The 15,423-nt window shown below is 40.5% G+C and overlaps 2 protein-coding genes across 10 annotated transcripts in view; one reads left to right on the top strand and one right to left on the bottom strand.

Moving 5' to 3' along the window:
* padi2 (peptidyl arginine deiminase, type II) overlaps window positions 1-4,236 on the top strand; it is a 13,324-nt gene extending 9,088 nt beyond the window's left edge. For both annotated transcript variants that reach the window (XM_034868320.1, XM_034868321.1), the window contains exons 10-16: window positions 101-208; window positions 826-977; window positions 1,138-1,285; window positions 1,426-1,519; window positions 1,633-1,712; window positions 2,884-3,036; window positions 3,164-4,236. In XM_034868320.1, the coding sequence (XP_034724211.1) occupies window positions 101-208; window positions 826-977; window positions 1,138-1,285; window positions 1,426-1,519; window positions 1,633-1,712; window positions 2,884-3,036; window positions 3,164-3,397 (969 nt within the window). In that variant the 3' untranslated portion in view covers window positions 3,398-4,236. The remainder of the gene's footprint in view (window positions 1-100; window positions 209-825; window positions 978-1,137; window positions 1,286-1,425; window positions 1,520-1,632; window positions 1,713-2,883; window positions 3,037-3,163) is intronic.
* A 336-nt stretch (window positions 4,237-4,572) lies between these two features.
* Window positions 4,573-15,423, bottom strand: part of si:dkey-166d12.2 (rap1 GTPase-activating protein 1) — an 89,011-nt gene continuing 78,160 nt past the window's right edge. For 6 of the 8 annotated variants that reach the window (XM_034868318.1, XM_034868316.1, XM_034868312.1 and 3 more), the window contains 8 exons: window positions 14,549-14,680; window positions 11,635-11,712; window positions 10,562-10,671; window positions 9,369-9,476; window positions 8,492-8,627; window positions 8,012-8,111; window positions 7,436-7,545; window positions 4,573-5,753 (listed from right to left, as the gene is read on the bottom strand). In XM_034868318.1, the coding sequence (XP_034724209.1) occupies window positions 5,676-5,753; window positions 7,436-7,545; window positions 8,012-8,111; window positions 8,492-8,627; window positions 9,369-9,476; window positions 10,562-10,671; window positions 11,635-11,712; window positions 14,549-14,680 (852 nt within the window). In that variant the 3' untranslated portion in view covers window positions 4,573-5,675. Of the gene's footprint in view, window positions 5,754-5,897; window positions 5,946-7,435; window positions 7,546-8,011; window positions 8,112-8,491; window positions 8,628-9,368; window positions 9,477-10,561; window positions 10,672-11,634; window positions 11,713-14,548; window positions 14,681-15,423 lie in introns of all 8 variants that reach the window. The other 2 variants (XM_034868315.1, XM_034868313.1) reach the window with 2 other exon arrangements.

Here is a 15,423-nt window from a genome sequence, read left to right as displayed (position 1 = left end):
TGTGATTGGCTGCTTAGAAATTAAGTGTTAACGAGCAGTTGGACAGGTGTACCTAATAAAGTGGCTGGTGAGTGTATAACTCCTGTCACCTATTTTTCAGGATGAGCTGGAGTTCGGCTACATCGACTCACCTCATCAACAGTTTCCTGTTGTTCTGGATTCCCCTCGAGATGGAAAACTCCAAGATTTTCCATATGATGAGCTACTGGTGAGATGGATAAAATGTTCTTACCAAATCAGATCCATGCATCAAACATTATACAGGAGCACTTATGCCAGTGAAAACCAGGAAAACAGCATGTATTCTTCCTATAGGGCAAACATGAGAAAATGGTTCAATCTTGTAGAAAATTGTAACCCTGATTTAATAAACTGCTCAATTCAATAACGTATTGGCCATGGAATCCAAATTCGTGGTACAATTTTTTTTCCTTAAGGTTCTGAGTATCCATGTTTTGACTACACAGTTTATTATAAACTCATAGCAGTTGAGGTTCAACTTTCCAAATTTGAAAATAAAAATAAATAAATAAAACTCATATGCTAGCTAAAATGTATGCCACATGCATTAACACAGCCAAAGCGATTGAAAAAAAACTTAAAATGTCTCAAGTGACACAAAAAAGTTCAAGTTAAGCCCCAGTCTACACAAAAAATAGTTTTTAATGAATTCATGATTCTGGATTTCTCAATTGGGGAGATGGAACAGATGTAATTTTAAGCATTTTAAAGTACCACAGACACAGATTATTGTACAAAGTAGAGTATTTTCAAACGTCTTGTAACCTCTCTGGTTTGGATCTTTAAATGGCGTCATGTCCTCAGGGCCCGGACTTTGGCTATGTGACGAGGGTGGCCGAAAGAGAAGATGTGAGCAGTCTGGACTCATTTGGTAATCTGGAGGTTAGTCCTCCCGTCACTGTGAATGGAAAAAAGTACCCCCTGGGCAGAATCATCATTGGAGTGGCCTTCCCTACGTGAGTTTGCAACAGATCCAGAGTTGAGACCCTGACTTGTTATAAAGACTATATATCATTTGTTTATAATCCTAATCGTTGTTGAAGGGTGGCACAGGGCACAAAACGGAACGCGGCCAAAGATTTGTGAACATTACTTGTATTGCTCTCTTTCTTTAAGGGCAACGAAGGGACGGAACATGACCAAAGTAGTTCAAGACTTCTTGTGGGCTCAGAAGGTTCAGGAGCCCATTGCCTTGTTCTCTGACTGGCTCTATGTCGGCCACGTAGACGAGTTCATGACTTTTGTTCCTGCACCTAACAGAAAGGTATATATTACAAAAACCTGAACTGCTATATTGAAACATGAAATAGTTGACGGGGAAAACAGGGAACTGCTAAATGTAACCTGATAGGCTCTCAGGACAAGGAGACAGCAGGTGTTATCTTTGTGTGTTCCTGTGCACAGGGCTTCCGGCTGCTGCTCGCCAGCCCAGACGCAGGCTACAAACTATTCAGAGGCTTACAGAGCGACGGACACGGAAAAGCCAAAATGTTTGACGGTAGGCCCGTCTTTAGCAACATTATCTGTGTAAAGTCAACTGTACAGTGGGAATCTTAGCAATAAACAAACTCATCATGTCATTGTTAACACTCTGTAAAACACTTCCAAAAGGTCAGGGAGGTGAAGAAACAATAACTGTGGATGAGATAATCGATGACGAGAATCTCCAAGCTCAAAATAACTACGTACAGGTGAGTGGGATTGCGAGGTTAGACTTCAGCCCAGAGAAAGAAATGTGGCATCCTGATGGGGGATGTACCGTAATCTGCACTTCATGGCCAAAAGTATGTGGACAACCAGACAGTACACTCAAATCCTATTGTTGAATTCCTCAGTCCAAAACTATGGCTGTTAAAATGCTGCTCTGTGGGAGGGCTTTGTACAGGATTTTGGAACCTGCCTGCTGAGATTTGCTCCCATTTAGTCACAAGAGCGTGAAGGCCTGCTGGCACACTGTCAGCATATCAGCTCATCCCAAAGGTTTTGGATGTTGGTATGGTCGGGGGACTGCCTGGGGCATTTGGATTTCCCCTCAATGGGACCTAGCTAAATCATGAAAGCCACAGACTGTGCCTACTTGGACAAACTGTCAGCAGTGGTCTCCACTCATCCATCCAGATAATGAATTGTCCATCAGAAAACCAGGTAGTAAAGGAGGATTCATGGCTTCAGCCAACATGGTTCCACTGCGTTAGAGTAAAGTCAGTTTCATTCATAAAGCCACAAATCCAAAATCCCAAATTTGCTCTAAGAGGCTGTTCTTTACACTACCTCAGCCATGTTTTGGCATTGTTATTAGTCTTGTTGCTGTCGCTTTTGGTAGTTGGTTTTCTCACACTACCAAGCTATCAAACTATTTTTACACAGAGTGTGCTTCAGCACTCAGCAGCCCTTTTCTAAGAGCTTGTGTAGCCTGCTGCTTCACAATGAGCTTTTTTTGCTCCTTGTTACTTGCACTTCACTTTAACATGCTGACTCATTGGAAAGCTGGCATCCTATTACTACCTACGTTGAAAGAGACTGCGCTTGTTTACGACCAAATGTTTATCGGCAGAGATGCACTCATTCATGTTGATTTTAGAGAGCTCTTAGCAATGGGTGTGTCTGAGGCAGCTGAAGCTACTAATTAGCAGGAGTGTCCGCATACTTTTGGCCACATAGTGTCAAAGCCCAGGCAAAGATTATCTTGAGTACTGCTAGTATTGCTTATTTTGTGTAAAGCACTTTGGAACATTGGTTTTGAGAATTGCTGCTGTCTGCTAACAAGGGACAGACCAAGGTTACAGAATGCAATGAGTTATGCAAACTCATTTGTACAGTATGTGCAAATGTTGTCTTTTTGAACTGCGTGCTCTCTTGCAGAGCTGCATTGACTGGAACAGAGATGTGCTGAAGAGAGAGTTGGGCCTGGATGAGGAGGACATCATTGACCTGCCAATCCTCTTCAAATTAATGACGGAGGGTGAGGAGAAGGAGGACGGCGTGCTCAGAGCAGTGGCGTACTACCCTGACATGGTGTGTTCAGACCTGAGCTGGTTTTCCTAGTGGTTGTTTCCAATATAAGAGGCATTAAAGCACTCAGTAAATTTTAGGAGCTGATAGCACTACTGTGAGTCTCATGATCCTTCACTTGTGTTTCCAGGTGAACATGATAGTCCTGGGGAAGAACCTGGGCATCCCGAAGCCCTTTGGCCCCAAGGTGAATGGCCGGTGTGCCCTAGAGGCCGAGATTTGCTCCCTGATGGAGGGCCTGGGCCTCAGTTGCACGTTCATCGACGACTTTGCCACCTACCACAAACTGCTGGGAGAGGTGCACTGTGGCTCCAACGTCCGCAGGGAACCGTTTGACTTCAAGTGGTGGAACCTGGAGATGTGAACCTAAACTCAACAGTGGATGGAGAAAGAGGCATTTTCAAAAATTTGGCTTGTTTAAGAAAATAGCACATTGCCTTAACTTTAGATTGGAAGAGCTATTTTCATGTCAAAGCCTTACATTATGTCTAAGTCTTTAAATTAACTTCTTTTAAGCTGTTAAATCAACGCTGAATTCTCCAAGCATTTTCCACAATAACTGCTCAGTAACCATCAACTTTAACGCAGGAAGAATTACACCAGGCGTTTGATCTATTATGCCTCTTCTTCTTTTTTAAACATTTTTGTTGGCTTTATTTACAAAAAGGATGTAAAGCAATATGTACAAACATATCTTTTGAACAAGGGCTTAAGCAGACTGTTGACAAGAACAGAAATACAATCATTTCAATCGAGCACATAGAAGATCCAAGACTCCCAACCTTGTGGTTTGGACCGGCCGTCGGCATACAGCGCAAGCACAGTTAGATGAATGGTACCACACGGTGATGTGCTGTAATAATATAGAGCCACAGGAGGGCAGACTTCATCTACTCAAGCATTTCCAAAGTCCAGAGGAAAATCATTTGAAATCTTATCTTTTCATAAGTCAAATCTAAAAGGCTGTAATATACAAATGTGTCATTATATCCAAAATGTACCTTTCTAGTTATCTAGAAGTCTAGAGTTAAATGCAGAATGATTTGTAGCTATACTCAGCTTAAAGAATATAATATATAGCCAGCTCTACATTTGGTCTAGTGTCTTAAACCCTTTGTCTTTTTTACAAACTGTAAAGGCTGTCTTTAGACTGCTATAGACAATACACCTCATGCCTGCTTCAGTCTTATCACTGAATAAAACCACTCCATGTCTCCTTCTGCTCTTTCCTTCACAACAAACTGAAGACAGGGAAACGCTTCTCCGTTTAGGAAAGTAGAGTGATTTTTTAAACTATTCTGTGTCTGAAGTTTTCTGTGGTCAGGCTTCAACACAGTATCCATATTCATTGTGACAGATATATACATGAATAAATAAATACATGTCTGCCTAGTTGTACATTCAAGCCCGCCGGCAACACAGTGCCTTTAAATATGACCCTCCTTTAAAGAAGCTCACGCGACACAATCGTTAAAAAGGCAATTCCAAGAAGAGTCACAGTGTAATTCATATTCAGCAACAAATCAGGTTTTTTTTTCCAAAAGGGTCAGCTTTTTCAGCAGTAACTCTAAAAATGTAGCGCTTTAAGTCACATACATATATAATAAACTTTACAAATAAAGTAAGAAACTGGCATTTGGCTCTTGATCAGCAATGTGCACTGCATCTGGAGATGTTGGCTGGTTTTCAATGAAACACAAATCACAGGGACAACACCTGGCACAAGTGTACAGAGGAGAGGCTGTTGGCAAAAACCATTTACACCATGCACAGTACCTTTGTATACACACCTGTGCACAGACATCAAATCAACAAGTGGTGTGTCACAAAGAGTATTTGGAGCCAAACGGTCTAACAGCAGTACCTTGGGGCAATACCATAATTACACTTTACACTTTAACTATAAAGAATCAATACAGTTATGTTAAAATAGGTTTTGTTACAGACTTACTGTACAATAAAATTTAGAATTAAAAAATTGCAAATGCAATTTTTATTCCCCCCCCCACCCCACCTCACCAGGAGGAAAGCGATTGATGCTATTACAGCCACCAACAGCACAGGAGTACCCTCCATTAAAACATGACAGATTTACCAAAGCTGTCGTAAAACACGACAAATATCCACTGCAGAATACTCACAATAATAGATCAATAAAAACACAAAAAGCAGCCCCGACACACGCACACACACAACATCAATGTTGAACCCACATACAATATCACAGTGGGATGTAAGGTTGACATTAAAAAACATTTTTCTCTCTAGTGCATCTGTCCTGTCTGTAGATGGTTTCACAAGCTAAATAAACACCAGTTTTTTGATCGGTCTCAATTCCTTTCACAACTCTTTTAGACACAAGATTAAACCCCTGTTCAAATCCTGATCTCTTAAAGAGGACATTTGAGTGTTTACAGTAAGACTTAGCTTTTAAACGGTCCTGGCTATAAAGTAAGTAAGCAGCCAGACTTATCCTGCCGAGCCGGCTGACAGAGGACAGTCAGTAGTGATGCTGCATGGGTGTGGACGTCTCTCTTCCTTTGCCTTGAGCCACATAGAGCTGGAATGAGGGCAATAGGCGGCAGATTCATGCCAAACATACAAAGGAAGATCTACCAGTCTCTGAGATCTAGCTTCTAACTCTACGCCTCTTTTGTGTCAGTGGTGGAGTTCACATGTCCTTGGCTTGTTTTTGGTAAAAGGTGCCTCTTATGGGACTGCTGAGACAAAAGGAAAAAAAAAATGAGACAAGCATAAAGTAGAAGCATTAGAATGAGGGGTTACATTTTGACAAAGTAGAAAAAATCTCCCTGGTTATACAGTCATTAAGTAGCCCCATAGATTATGTGAACATTATGTCTAACCTGGAAATGGACCCCGATGCAGTGGTCAGGGGAGCGTGTCTAACAGTTCTGCATACACATATGGAGAGAAAATGGCACACTTAACATTGCTAAATACAACAACAAAGGACCTGCCACAACAGAACCTAACATCAACTTGATCTCTCACTCCAGCCCCCCCCCCGAGGAGGTTTATATAGGGTTTGGAATGAAATGTCATGACGTTCATGTTCCCATCAGGATGACTAGAATTGAACTTTGAATTGATTCGTTAACTCTTCATCTTTTCTAGCGTTATCATCAAGTCATAATTATAGTTTGTCTAAAACAAAAATATCTGCAACACCAATTGCATTCCCATCAGCCTTAGTGCCACTTTAAGTGTAGTGCACATTATCAAAGGTCAGCAGGATGACACACTAAACTGAGATGGTGAACAACATAAACATTAGACTTGTGCCTGACTACATCCTTACAGAGCCGCTCTGGCAGTAGACTTTTAGTCTTGTTAATGTACTGTCTAGTCTATTAAATGTCAGAAAACTAAAGACAAAAATTACCCTTCACAAGTTTCCAGGACTCTGGTGACATCTTCAAAAGCCCATTTGTGTGACGTCTTGTTTTGTTATTTAAACCCCCAACGTAGCACTAGTAAACTTTATTTTTCACAATTACTTTCAGAACTTTTATAGATCTCAATGTTTCCGACCGCACTTGAAAGCAGCTTTATTTCACAGGAGAGAGAAATAAGACGAGTGAGAAGACAGCAAGAAGGCCTACTTTGTTTTTGCAGGAAACATTCAGCTATTAAACCAACTCCAGGCCAGTTCAGCGCCTGTGTATCGTTTTTTACCCTTATAGTGTATTAACATTTTCTCGTGGCAGCGATATAGTTAGTGATATTCATGTTTACTCTACGGGATTACCACCAGATATGGTAAAAGTACTCACTTCCCGTACTCAAGTAGAAGTAGAAATAGTATTAAAAAATACTCTGGGAAAAGTAGAAGTACTAATTTAACTACTTTACTCAAGTAAAAGTAACGAAGTACAGGCTTGGAAATTTACTGAAAGTATAAAAGTAAAAGTAGCCTTGTGAATGACAACCACTATTTATGCAAAGCTACCTGGACCACAACGTTACTAGAGAGCACGCTGAGGAACTTTAGTGGACATGGAGAAGTACTGATATGTGTGTTAAAATGTAAAGAGTGAAGGTAAAAAGTTGCCACAAAAAAAATATTAAAGTAAAAATATCAGAAAAATCTGCTTGAGTCTAGCAATGAAGTATTTTTACTTTGTTACTTCCCATCTCTGATTCCCGCACTGCCTCAAAACACACTGACAAGTCTGATCGACGGTTAAATGATTGGCCACGCGGGATGCATTTCCCAACAAAGTTGAGCTGCGTTTATCTGAGTCTCCCCCCGGCAGCCCCATACCGCAGCCTAAACACGCTACCACCATTCAAAATGAATGGAAAGACCTGCGTTTTTTAAAGTTATGTAAATGTTAAAAACATAGAGTAAAACCCATCCCTGATGACAAGCAGGTCTCACCGATGAGAACTTGTGCTCCTGGGAGGGGCGCTCTGTCTTGGGCCGGCTGTCTGTCCCCTTTGGCTCAGATGTCTTCACTCCATCTGGTTGCTGCTGAAGACGCGACACTGCTGGGAGGAAGGCGACAGATGCGTGGCTGTCGTGGTTAATAAACTCAAGCACATAAGGCTGCCAGCTGTTGTAGTCTAAAAAAATATATCCCATCACGCAAAAGATTAATGGTTCAGATTGAATCATCAGTGATGATAAAAAAAGTGCACCATAACAGAAGTTGCGTGGGAATCACAGATAAGTTGGAAATGCTGTACCCTTCAGGCATGCTTAACTTCATCCACTTGATACAGTTTGTTAAGTCACACAGACCTGCTGGTGTCAGCAGTGAGCCGCGCTGGTGCAGCTGAGGTAAAGTATTAAAAGTACCGGGTGATACTAATTGCTAGGGAAGCGAAGTGTGTTATTCTTAACATCTGGTCCATTTAAATTTCCCCAAGATACTCTGGATATGTGGAAGAGGTGACCTTCGGTGCCTGTTCCTCACACCTCCACGTTATCAATGACCCTTTCTCCTGAACTTACCTGGGACACTTCCCTGGCTGGTACTGCACGCACTGTCCTCCCCCGCAGAGCTGTACACAAACGAGTCTCCCTTGAGTGGTGAAACACAAGACACACTTTCCTGTAGGAGGGTAAAGGAAGTTAGAAATTTTTCCCTCTTCTCTGGCAAAAAGGTGTAAAAAAGGTCAAGGATCCAGCATAATAGTAACCGCAGATCTACTACTCTTGTTAAATAAACCCATTAATATGTATCACTATGCAATGCATTTTGTGACCTGTCATTACTGGGGAATAGGGAAATCCATCACACCTTATCCTATCCTTTGTTTCAATTGTTTAGGTAACAGATAGTTACACACACACACACACTTGCACACACAAACACACTAAAAGTGAGACTATAGTAAATATGTCATCAACTCTGGGAAACTGTCAGCTGTTTTGGTTTTGGGGAAGCTAGCACTTTCTCCATGTGTTATCTCTCTGCCTGGCTCCACTCACCAGTCCAGTGTCGTACTCGTCCTCCGCCTCGTTCTCGTGCTCCTCCACTACGCTGGCAAAGCTGCTGGCGTTGGAGGAGGAGCGGGAAAGATCCTGAGCCTCAGGGATGGACGGCGCCCTGCAACACATCGCCAAACTACACACCTGGGTCACTCTGACCTCATGAACACCTGTGTTTTCCATACACTGAATTTATTTGGTTAACACAATCAAATTGTGTTTTTTTTTTACTCCTATTATTATATTTGTTATTTTTCCTTTCAACAGTCTAATGAATTCATCATCTTTATTTCACAGCCCCTCAGGAAGCACTTTCAAGGAAAATGACAGCCATGTGTTCAGTAGATCATGCAACCCTCTTAATTAGCCCTACCAAGGGCTTGGCAATACTTACAAAACCTTACAATACTTTTGACCCAGCAATTAGTTCAAGCAGCCTTTAAGACCCATTAAAGGACTATTTAAGCTATATAATGCCAAAACCAGAATCCATTCCAGAATACAGTATATCTGGTCTCATGTTAGCTGTAGACTGTGCATGTATATCATTTAATCAAATTTAAATGTGTATTACTGAGTCTACTGGTTCTTGTATTTCCTCTAAAGTACACACCTGCCTAAATGAGAAGAGGATGTTGTTGGACCATCACTTAACACGAACATTGTGAATGGAATGGTGGATTTGGTGGCTTGTTCCATTCAAATGGCTAGAGAGGCGTAATGATGAGGGTAATTGTCCATGCAGAGTTGAAGTTCCAATCCATACAAATGTATTCCTCAACCGCCCGCCCAACTGATCAATCACATCATGTAGCTTCTCAATGTGTGCAAATATAATACAGTGTACTGTTGTGTAATACATTAAAATGATAATCACCTGTTTTTAGTAGCAGGGAATTCTGGAGAGCTGTGATTGGAGGAGTTGTCTGACTGTGAGAAGAGGCTGCCCTCCGGTGTCCTCTGGGTGCAGGGTGACACCTCTCGGCTTCCGGAGAGGGACGGAGATTGATGCATGAAAATACTGTAAGTTTACTTGTTTTACAAGGTAAAACATTAGACAAACTGTTGATACATTTTACAACACATGCATATCATCTGAAGATGTGATCTGAAGATGTTACCCTTTAAATGCCCTTAACCACAAACTGCAGTTTAACTACTGTTGACATTTTTTTTCTCATTGAAGTAACACACTGATCAGCTGCTATATCCCAAATATTACATGAAATAAAAGCCGGGAGCCAGTAGGTTTTATCCACACGAGTTTGTGGTCATCTCCAAACACATTTGTTATGTTGTTTCATGTAAGTGAGCCTGTATGTTGGATATTTTCAGTAGCAGCTGAACTTGCTGCAGGTGTGGATATTGATGGACGTACAGATCGTATTGTTTAACCTGTTATAACGTTATCCGCCTGTGAGCTGCAGAGCACAGGCACATATGGTGGCCAAGCCCACCTACTGAATATACGTTCCTGCACGCATTAGGCATAACAAATTAATATAAAAATTATGAGTTGCATTCTACTCTCTTCAATAATGTTAAAACTGTTAGCATAAATCATATTAAATGGGTTGCTTTCCAACAAAATAACCACGGAGCCATTGTCTGTCCTTGTGCAAAGGCCCAGGATGTTTCTAGGGGCAGAGCAGCCACAGGGACTCCCAGACTGAAGATAAACTAATCAAATCTGTCGATTAACACTGACGACATCGCCTTTGTATTATGATTATATTCCACTCAGAAATATGCCAATGTGGAGCGCTTCAGGTCAATCACTTTCTGTCCTTGGACGGAGAGTACTGCAAACTGATTCTACTTGCAAGTAAACCAACTTTAATATAACTTCAGTGGTTTCTGTCTATTCTTGATAATGACATTTTTCTAACACATATAAAGTAAGGCATTGCTGATCCTCCCTCTTGTTTAAAACTGCCATTCAAGTAGAGTAAAAAGTACAACTTCTAATAGCTGATTTCCTCATTTTGGAGTGGTTGCTTCCATCTGTTCCCACACTATTCTCTGGTCACTACCCACTCCCTGCTGATCAGCTGTGCTCTGTCCTCTCACCTCCTCTCTTGGACCTCCTGGATGTTCTCGATGCCAATGGCACTGCTGCGACGGGAACTGAAGGGCCCAGACTTCTTCCTGGTTGGGCTTTTCCCAGGAATGATCAATGACTGACGGTGGGCAGGGAGAGGATAGTCAGACACACACTATGGGGATAGTGTTACCATTTCACAACCACAGTGTACATTATATACAGTATATGATACAGTAGGCTACTGACGTCAAAGATGTTCACATGTATACTGTATACTGCGAAATAATGATGAATGGATGGCTTGATGAATCCTGCAATTACACATTGGCAACAAGTTTTACAAATCCTTGATGCTCTGGGCTTCTGGCAAGAATTAATAATAGATATATATTCTATATTATGTTCTTTCTACTAACTGGATTTTTATTGCCTCTAATGATTCGTTTTTTCTTCGTCCTTTTCCCTGTGAAGCATCCTGTTGGGTAATCTATTTGGTACTGGGGTCAGACTGTGGAGTTTTAAAATGTCTGGTACACATTTCTCACTGAAGATCAAGTATGATTCATCAATAAGTAACTGTGTAAAGGAACACAGGTGGGAGTTTGTTTAGAAATGTCTTTTCTAAATGTTTGACTTTCCTTGCGGTGAAGGAATTCGTGCATGAAGCCCTGAGATCTGCTGCAATGGAATGCATGAAATAAGAAAATGCAATAATCTGAAATGAGATGCTCTACCTGTAAAAACAATCTACATTATGGGTAAGAATTAGAATAATAAATGAGCTATAACAACCCTGGGTCCATAATGGATCATTCCCTTTCAGCAATACTGTTAAATGCATGAATGAAAGTAGGGTTACGCCACTGTATGAATGGATGAAGTTATAACTAAAACCATGACTTAACAAATGTCACTATAACTTAATTTGTAACTCTTAACTTCACATTATAACCTCTCAAAGCCATGGGAACTAAAACAGGCACATTTTAAACTATAAACTACTAACTGCACACTTCTATCATGAGACATTATAAGACAAAAAGCAAAGTAAAGACCAGAGACACAAATAGTAAACAAGAAGGGAGAAATATACATGAACCTCTTCTATTGTTCCTATCCCTATGGCACTGCATCGGCGTCCATATTTACTGGGACTTTTGCCTGGAACAAGCAATGACTGAGCCACACAAGACATGGCAAGGGAAGCACACAGAGAGAGAGGAGATGATGAATTGAAAAAAGTAAGGGGGGAAGGAAAAAGAACACATCATAAGATCCCATGCACAGAGCAAAAAACAAAGAATTTTAGGGGCTTGAAAAGGAGCTCGCAGCACAACTTATTAGAGCAGACATGATATTGAGAAAATACTGAGAAGCAAAAGCAGACTGGAGTTCCGACACAGGAGAGAGCAGAGCAGGAGATGGAGTGCCACCGACGTAGCAGGCATGTTGGCAGTTTCTGCCCTGAGGGTTACAGGTTGGTTTACTGATGCATCCAGAAGGAGTAAAAATGACAAAGAGTGCTGACAAACTCCAAAGCTACTGATTTAAGAAAGCGTAGTCCTTTCAAAAATGGGTTAAATACAATCGCCCTCAGAGGCAAGACAGAATCTTTTTTTTTCTGGTGATTTTCTGGTGATTTGATCTAATTAGTTTTATCTCCTGTGACTTAAAAACAAGTTTAATAAACAAAGGTTTTGCCAGGATAATTACGCAGTCTAAATTCCAGGTGAAGTTAATTTTCTTGCCTGTATGATTTTTCTAAATAACATTTTTTCATCTGTGAAAACGTGAAAAGACGTTTTTAGTGACTTTTTGTGTGTTTTTTGTTGTAATAACTGAGAGCCTGAAGTGCACCACTACCCCATAAATAGAACTAAAAGTGTTAATGTTACCCAGGTGAGGTTTCATTTCTCCCTGCACACACTGTACATATCATATGTTATACTGTATATTGTGTTAGCAAGTTATGCAACAACAATGTCAAGTCTTTCTTTTGGCTAGAGATGTATTTGGATTGTCACTAGAACAAGATAGAGCCCACCAGGAGTTTCAATCAGAGGCTGAAACGCCGACAAAGTGCCTGAAGCTGTCTTAAAAGCTTTAGATTCAAGCACGTCAAAGGACTATTTTAGCCCCCTCTGGGTAGGACAAGTTAGGTGTCCGTTAGTAAGCTAAAGCTAGCTACAGTATGTGTTAGCAAGCGAAGACACTTGCAAACATAATACTGCTTTCTGATTAATCCATATTCCAGTATATTAATAATAATTTAATAACTAAACTAAGCTTATTTTGACAAAACAACTTAGTGACAAATGCCCACTGCACACTAAACGTTAGGCATTATTTTAGTGTCAGGAACACACAGTTTTCCCATTCTTCCTGCTGATGCGCCATGTCTTTTTGGCTGCATCCACTTTTGTCTTCTTAAAAGCTCAGTTCTTTGTTTTGACAGCTTATAAAAACTTAGTTATGGGTTATGGGTTGGCATCGTATCCCACCACACAACACTTTTTTATTCGGATTCTGTTGTTTGCTAGCAGACTTAAAGGTCCAGTGTGTAACGTGTTTAGTTGTCCATTATCAAAATCAATGTTGCCCGTTCACAAACGTGTCATTTTTCATAATTATTTATCATCATCATCAGTTTCAAGTATTCCTATTGGCTTGACATTTTACATTTGAACTTGAATTGAGCTAGATGCTCCATATTCATGCGCCATCTTATAATACCTTAGCCGGTAAGGGACATATAGTGCTCCGCCTTTTGCGTTTTTGCTGTCACATGATAAACAGGAGTCTTCTTCTTCGCTGAGAAAAAGAAAAAGGAGATTGACAAGAGCAAAAGACTGGCTTTTTGGAGTGTGAAGGCTACCGTAGCTGAAATATTTGCAGTACTTTCAACTGCATGGCGCGAGAGAGTCGATTGCGATATATGCCCCCAACGTTAGATGGGAGAAATTCTTACACATTGGACCTTCAATTCACAAGGAGGCACCTTCATGCAACTTAAGTCAATGGAGATTGGTTGTTTTACTCTTTCTCTGGGTGGGACTTACAGGCTCTCCGTCTCTATGAGGTAGTGGTGTACTTTAGCCTCTTGTGGCAGAAATGAACCTTACAACAACAAACACTTAACAAAATAAAAAACATTTTTCACCTGTTTTACAAAGGAAAATAGTAACGTAGAAAGATTTTCCTTGCAAAACCCTTTTTTCCCACCTGTTCTAAAGTCATAAATAAAGGAGAGAAAAGAAGTTATATCAGAGACAACTTTTGTTTTCCTTCAAACTTCCATAGGTTAATTTAGTCCAATTTAAAATACTCTCAGTGACCAAATCCCAAACTTCAATGAATGTCCTAAGAGTTGAAACACAATCAACCACATCTTTGAAAGTGACACAAACAGGACGGTGTTCTTGTTCCATTTAAGGCTTGTGCCAAACATATTCTGCAGCCACACATGCACATATACAATGCTGCGCAGAGAGGTTGGAACAGTTGCAGGAAGAGCCAGTCATGACAAAAGCAAAGTAAGGAGGGGGGGAGTCTGGGTAGTCATACAGCTGCTACACTGAGCTCACTTCAAGACTCAGGATAGAGACTTAACTGTCATCTTGCATTGAGAAGGAAACCACCTGATTCATTCCACAATGGATAGTTTTTAACATCCTCCTAGATATCTAAATGATAAGAAGATTCTCTCCACAGAGAAAAGAAATGAAATGTCGTAAATGTAAAAAAGTAATCAAAGAAAGCAACTTTAGTAAAGAGAAAGAGTGAATTTAAAATGTCAGGAATGAAAGCGAGTGCTCCGATGATAACATACTGATGGAAATAAAGTGATAAAATGTGCCAACAGGAGTAATTTGCAATTTGCAAAGTGCAGTTTATAAGAAAGAATAGGCGTTAAAGCAGTTTGTAGTTCTCCACTGTGCTGTGAATGGGGAATATACTGTATCCTGAAGGTATGTGTTAGTTGGGCATCATGTGAACCAAAACGGGCTACTTACAATCCCTGGGGTTTTGGGGCTCTCTGCGGGATTGTGGGTAAAGCTGCCACTGTGACTAGTGGAGACTGTGTGTGACTTCTTGTTACTGAGGCCCATGGCGTCCATAGACTGGCTTCTGCTGCGGATGACCCGCTACAGAGAGAAACGAGGAGATACCGTCAGTGGATCCACTTTGATATTATGTGGAAACGCAACTCACTGACCGAGTTTTGAAAGCATACCACATATATGTGCCTCGATACTCAAACTAAATTCCATTAATCCAAATTAAGTCAATTTCAAAAGCTGACATGTAACTGTTGGTAAATACTTTGCCAATACACAGATTGGTTCTTTGTACGAGACTGTATTGATGTTTCATCAATATTGAATATTCACAAAATTTGGTGGCAATAAGCCTTTTTTACAGAAGTAAAAGCAAATGTGTACATAAGAAAATGAGTGACGGCTGAATTCAATTTCGCTGCATCAGTTTTCAGGGTCCTGGTACTGTGAATGCTGGCTCACTGTCTGGGTAACGGGGACCCTTGAAAAAACCGGAGCCATTATTAAGTGTAACATGTAACGCCTAACTAATACATATAATTAATATTATGTGCCATAACTATATCCAAAATCCAGATATATTTTAAACAGTGTCAACATTTCTGACATTTCTGTTTTTTTTCTTTTTATTGCTTTGCTAAATTGGCCAATTTCTTTTTTTTAACAAAACTCAATGTTTGACAACATGCTGAACCTATTATGAAGTGCTAATATCTGTGAATATTTTAGAATAAATGTGATGAATCGGAGGGCACAAATGTGTTTGTATGCGGACATGTGTGTTTATTTGTGTGCGCACTTTGAACATAGTGCTTTGTGCCAACATGTGT

The sequence above is a fragment of the Etheostoma cragini genome, chromosome 4, assembly GCF_013103735.1.
Source record: "Etheostoma cragini isolate CJK2018 chromosome 4, CSU_Ecrag_1.0, whole genome shotgun sequence".
In the NCBI taxonomy this organism is placed as follows: Eukaryota; Metazoa; Chordata; class Actinopteri; order Perciformes; family Percidae; genus Etheostoma; species Etheostoma cragini.
This window is presented reverse-complemented; position numbering and strand designations above follow the sequence as displayed.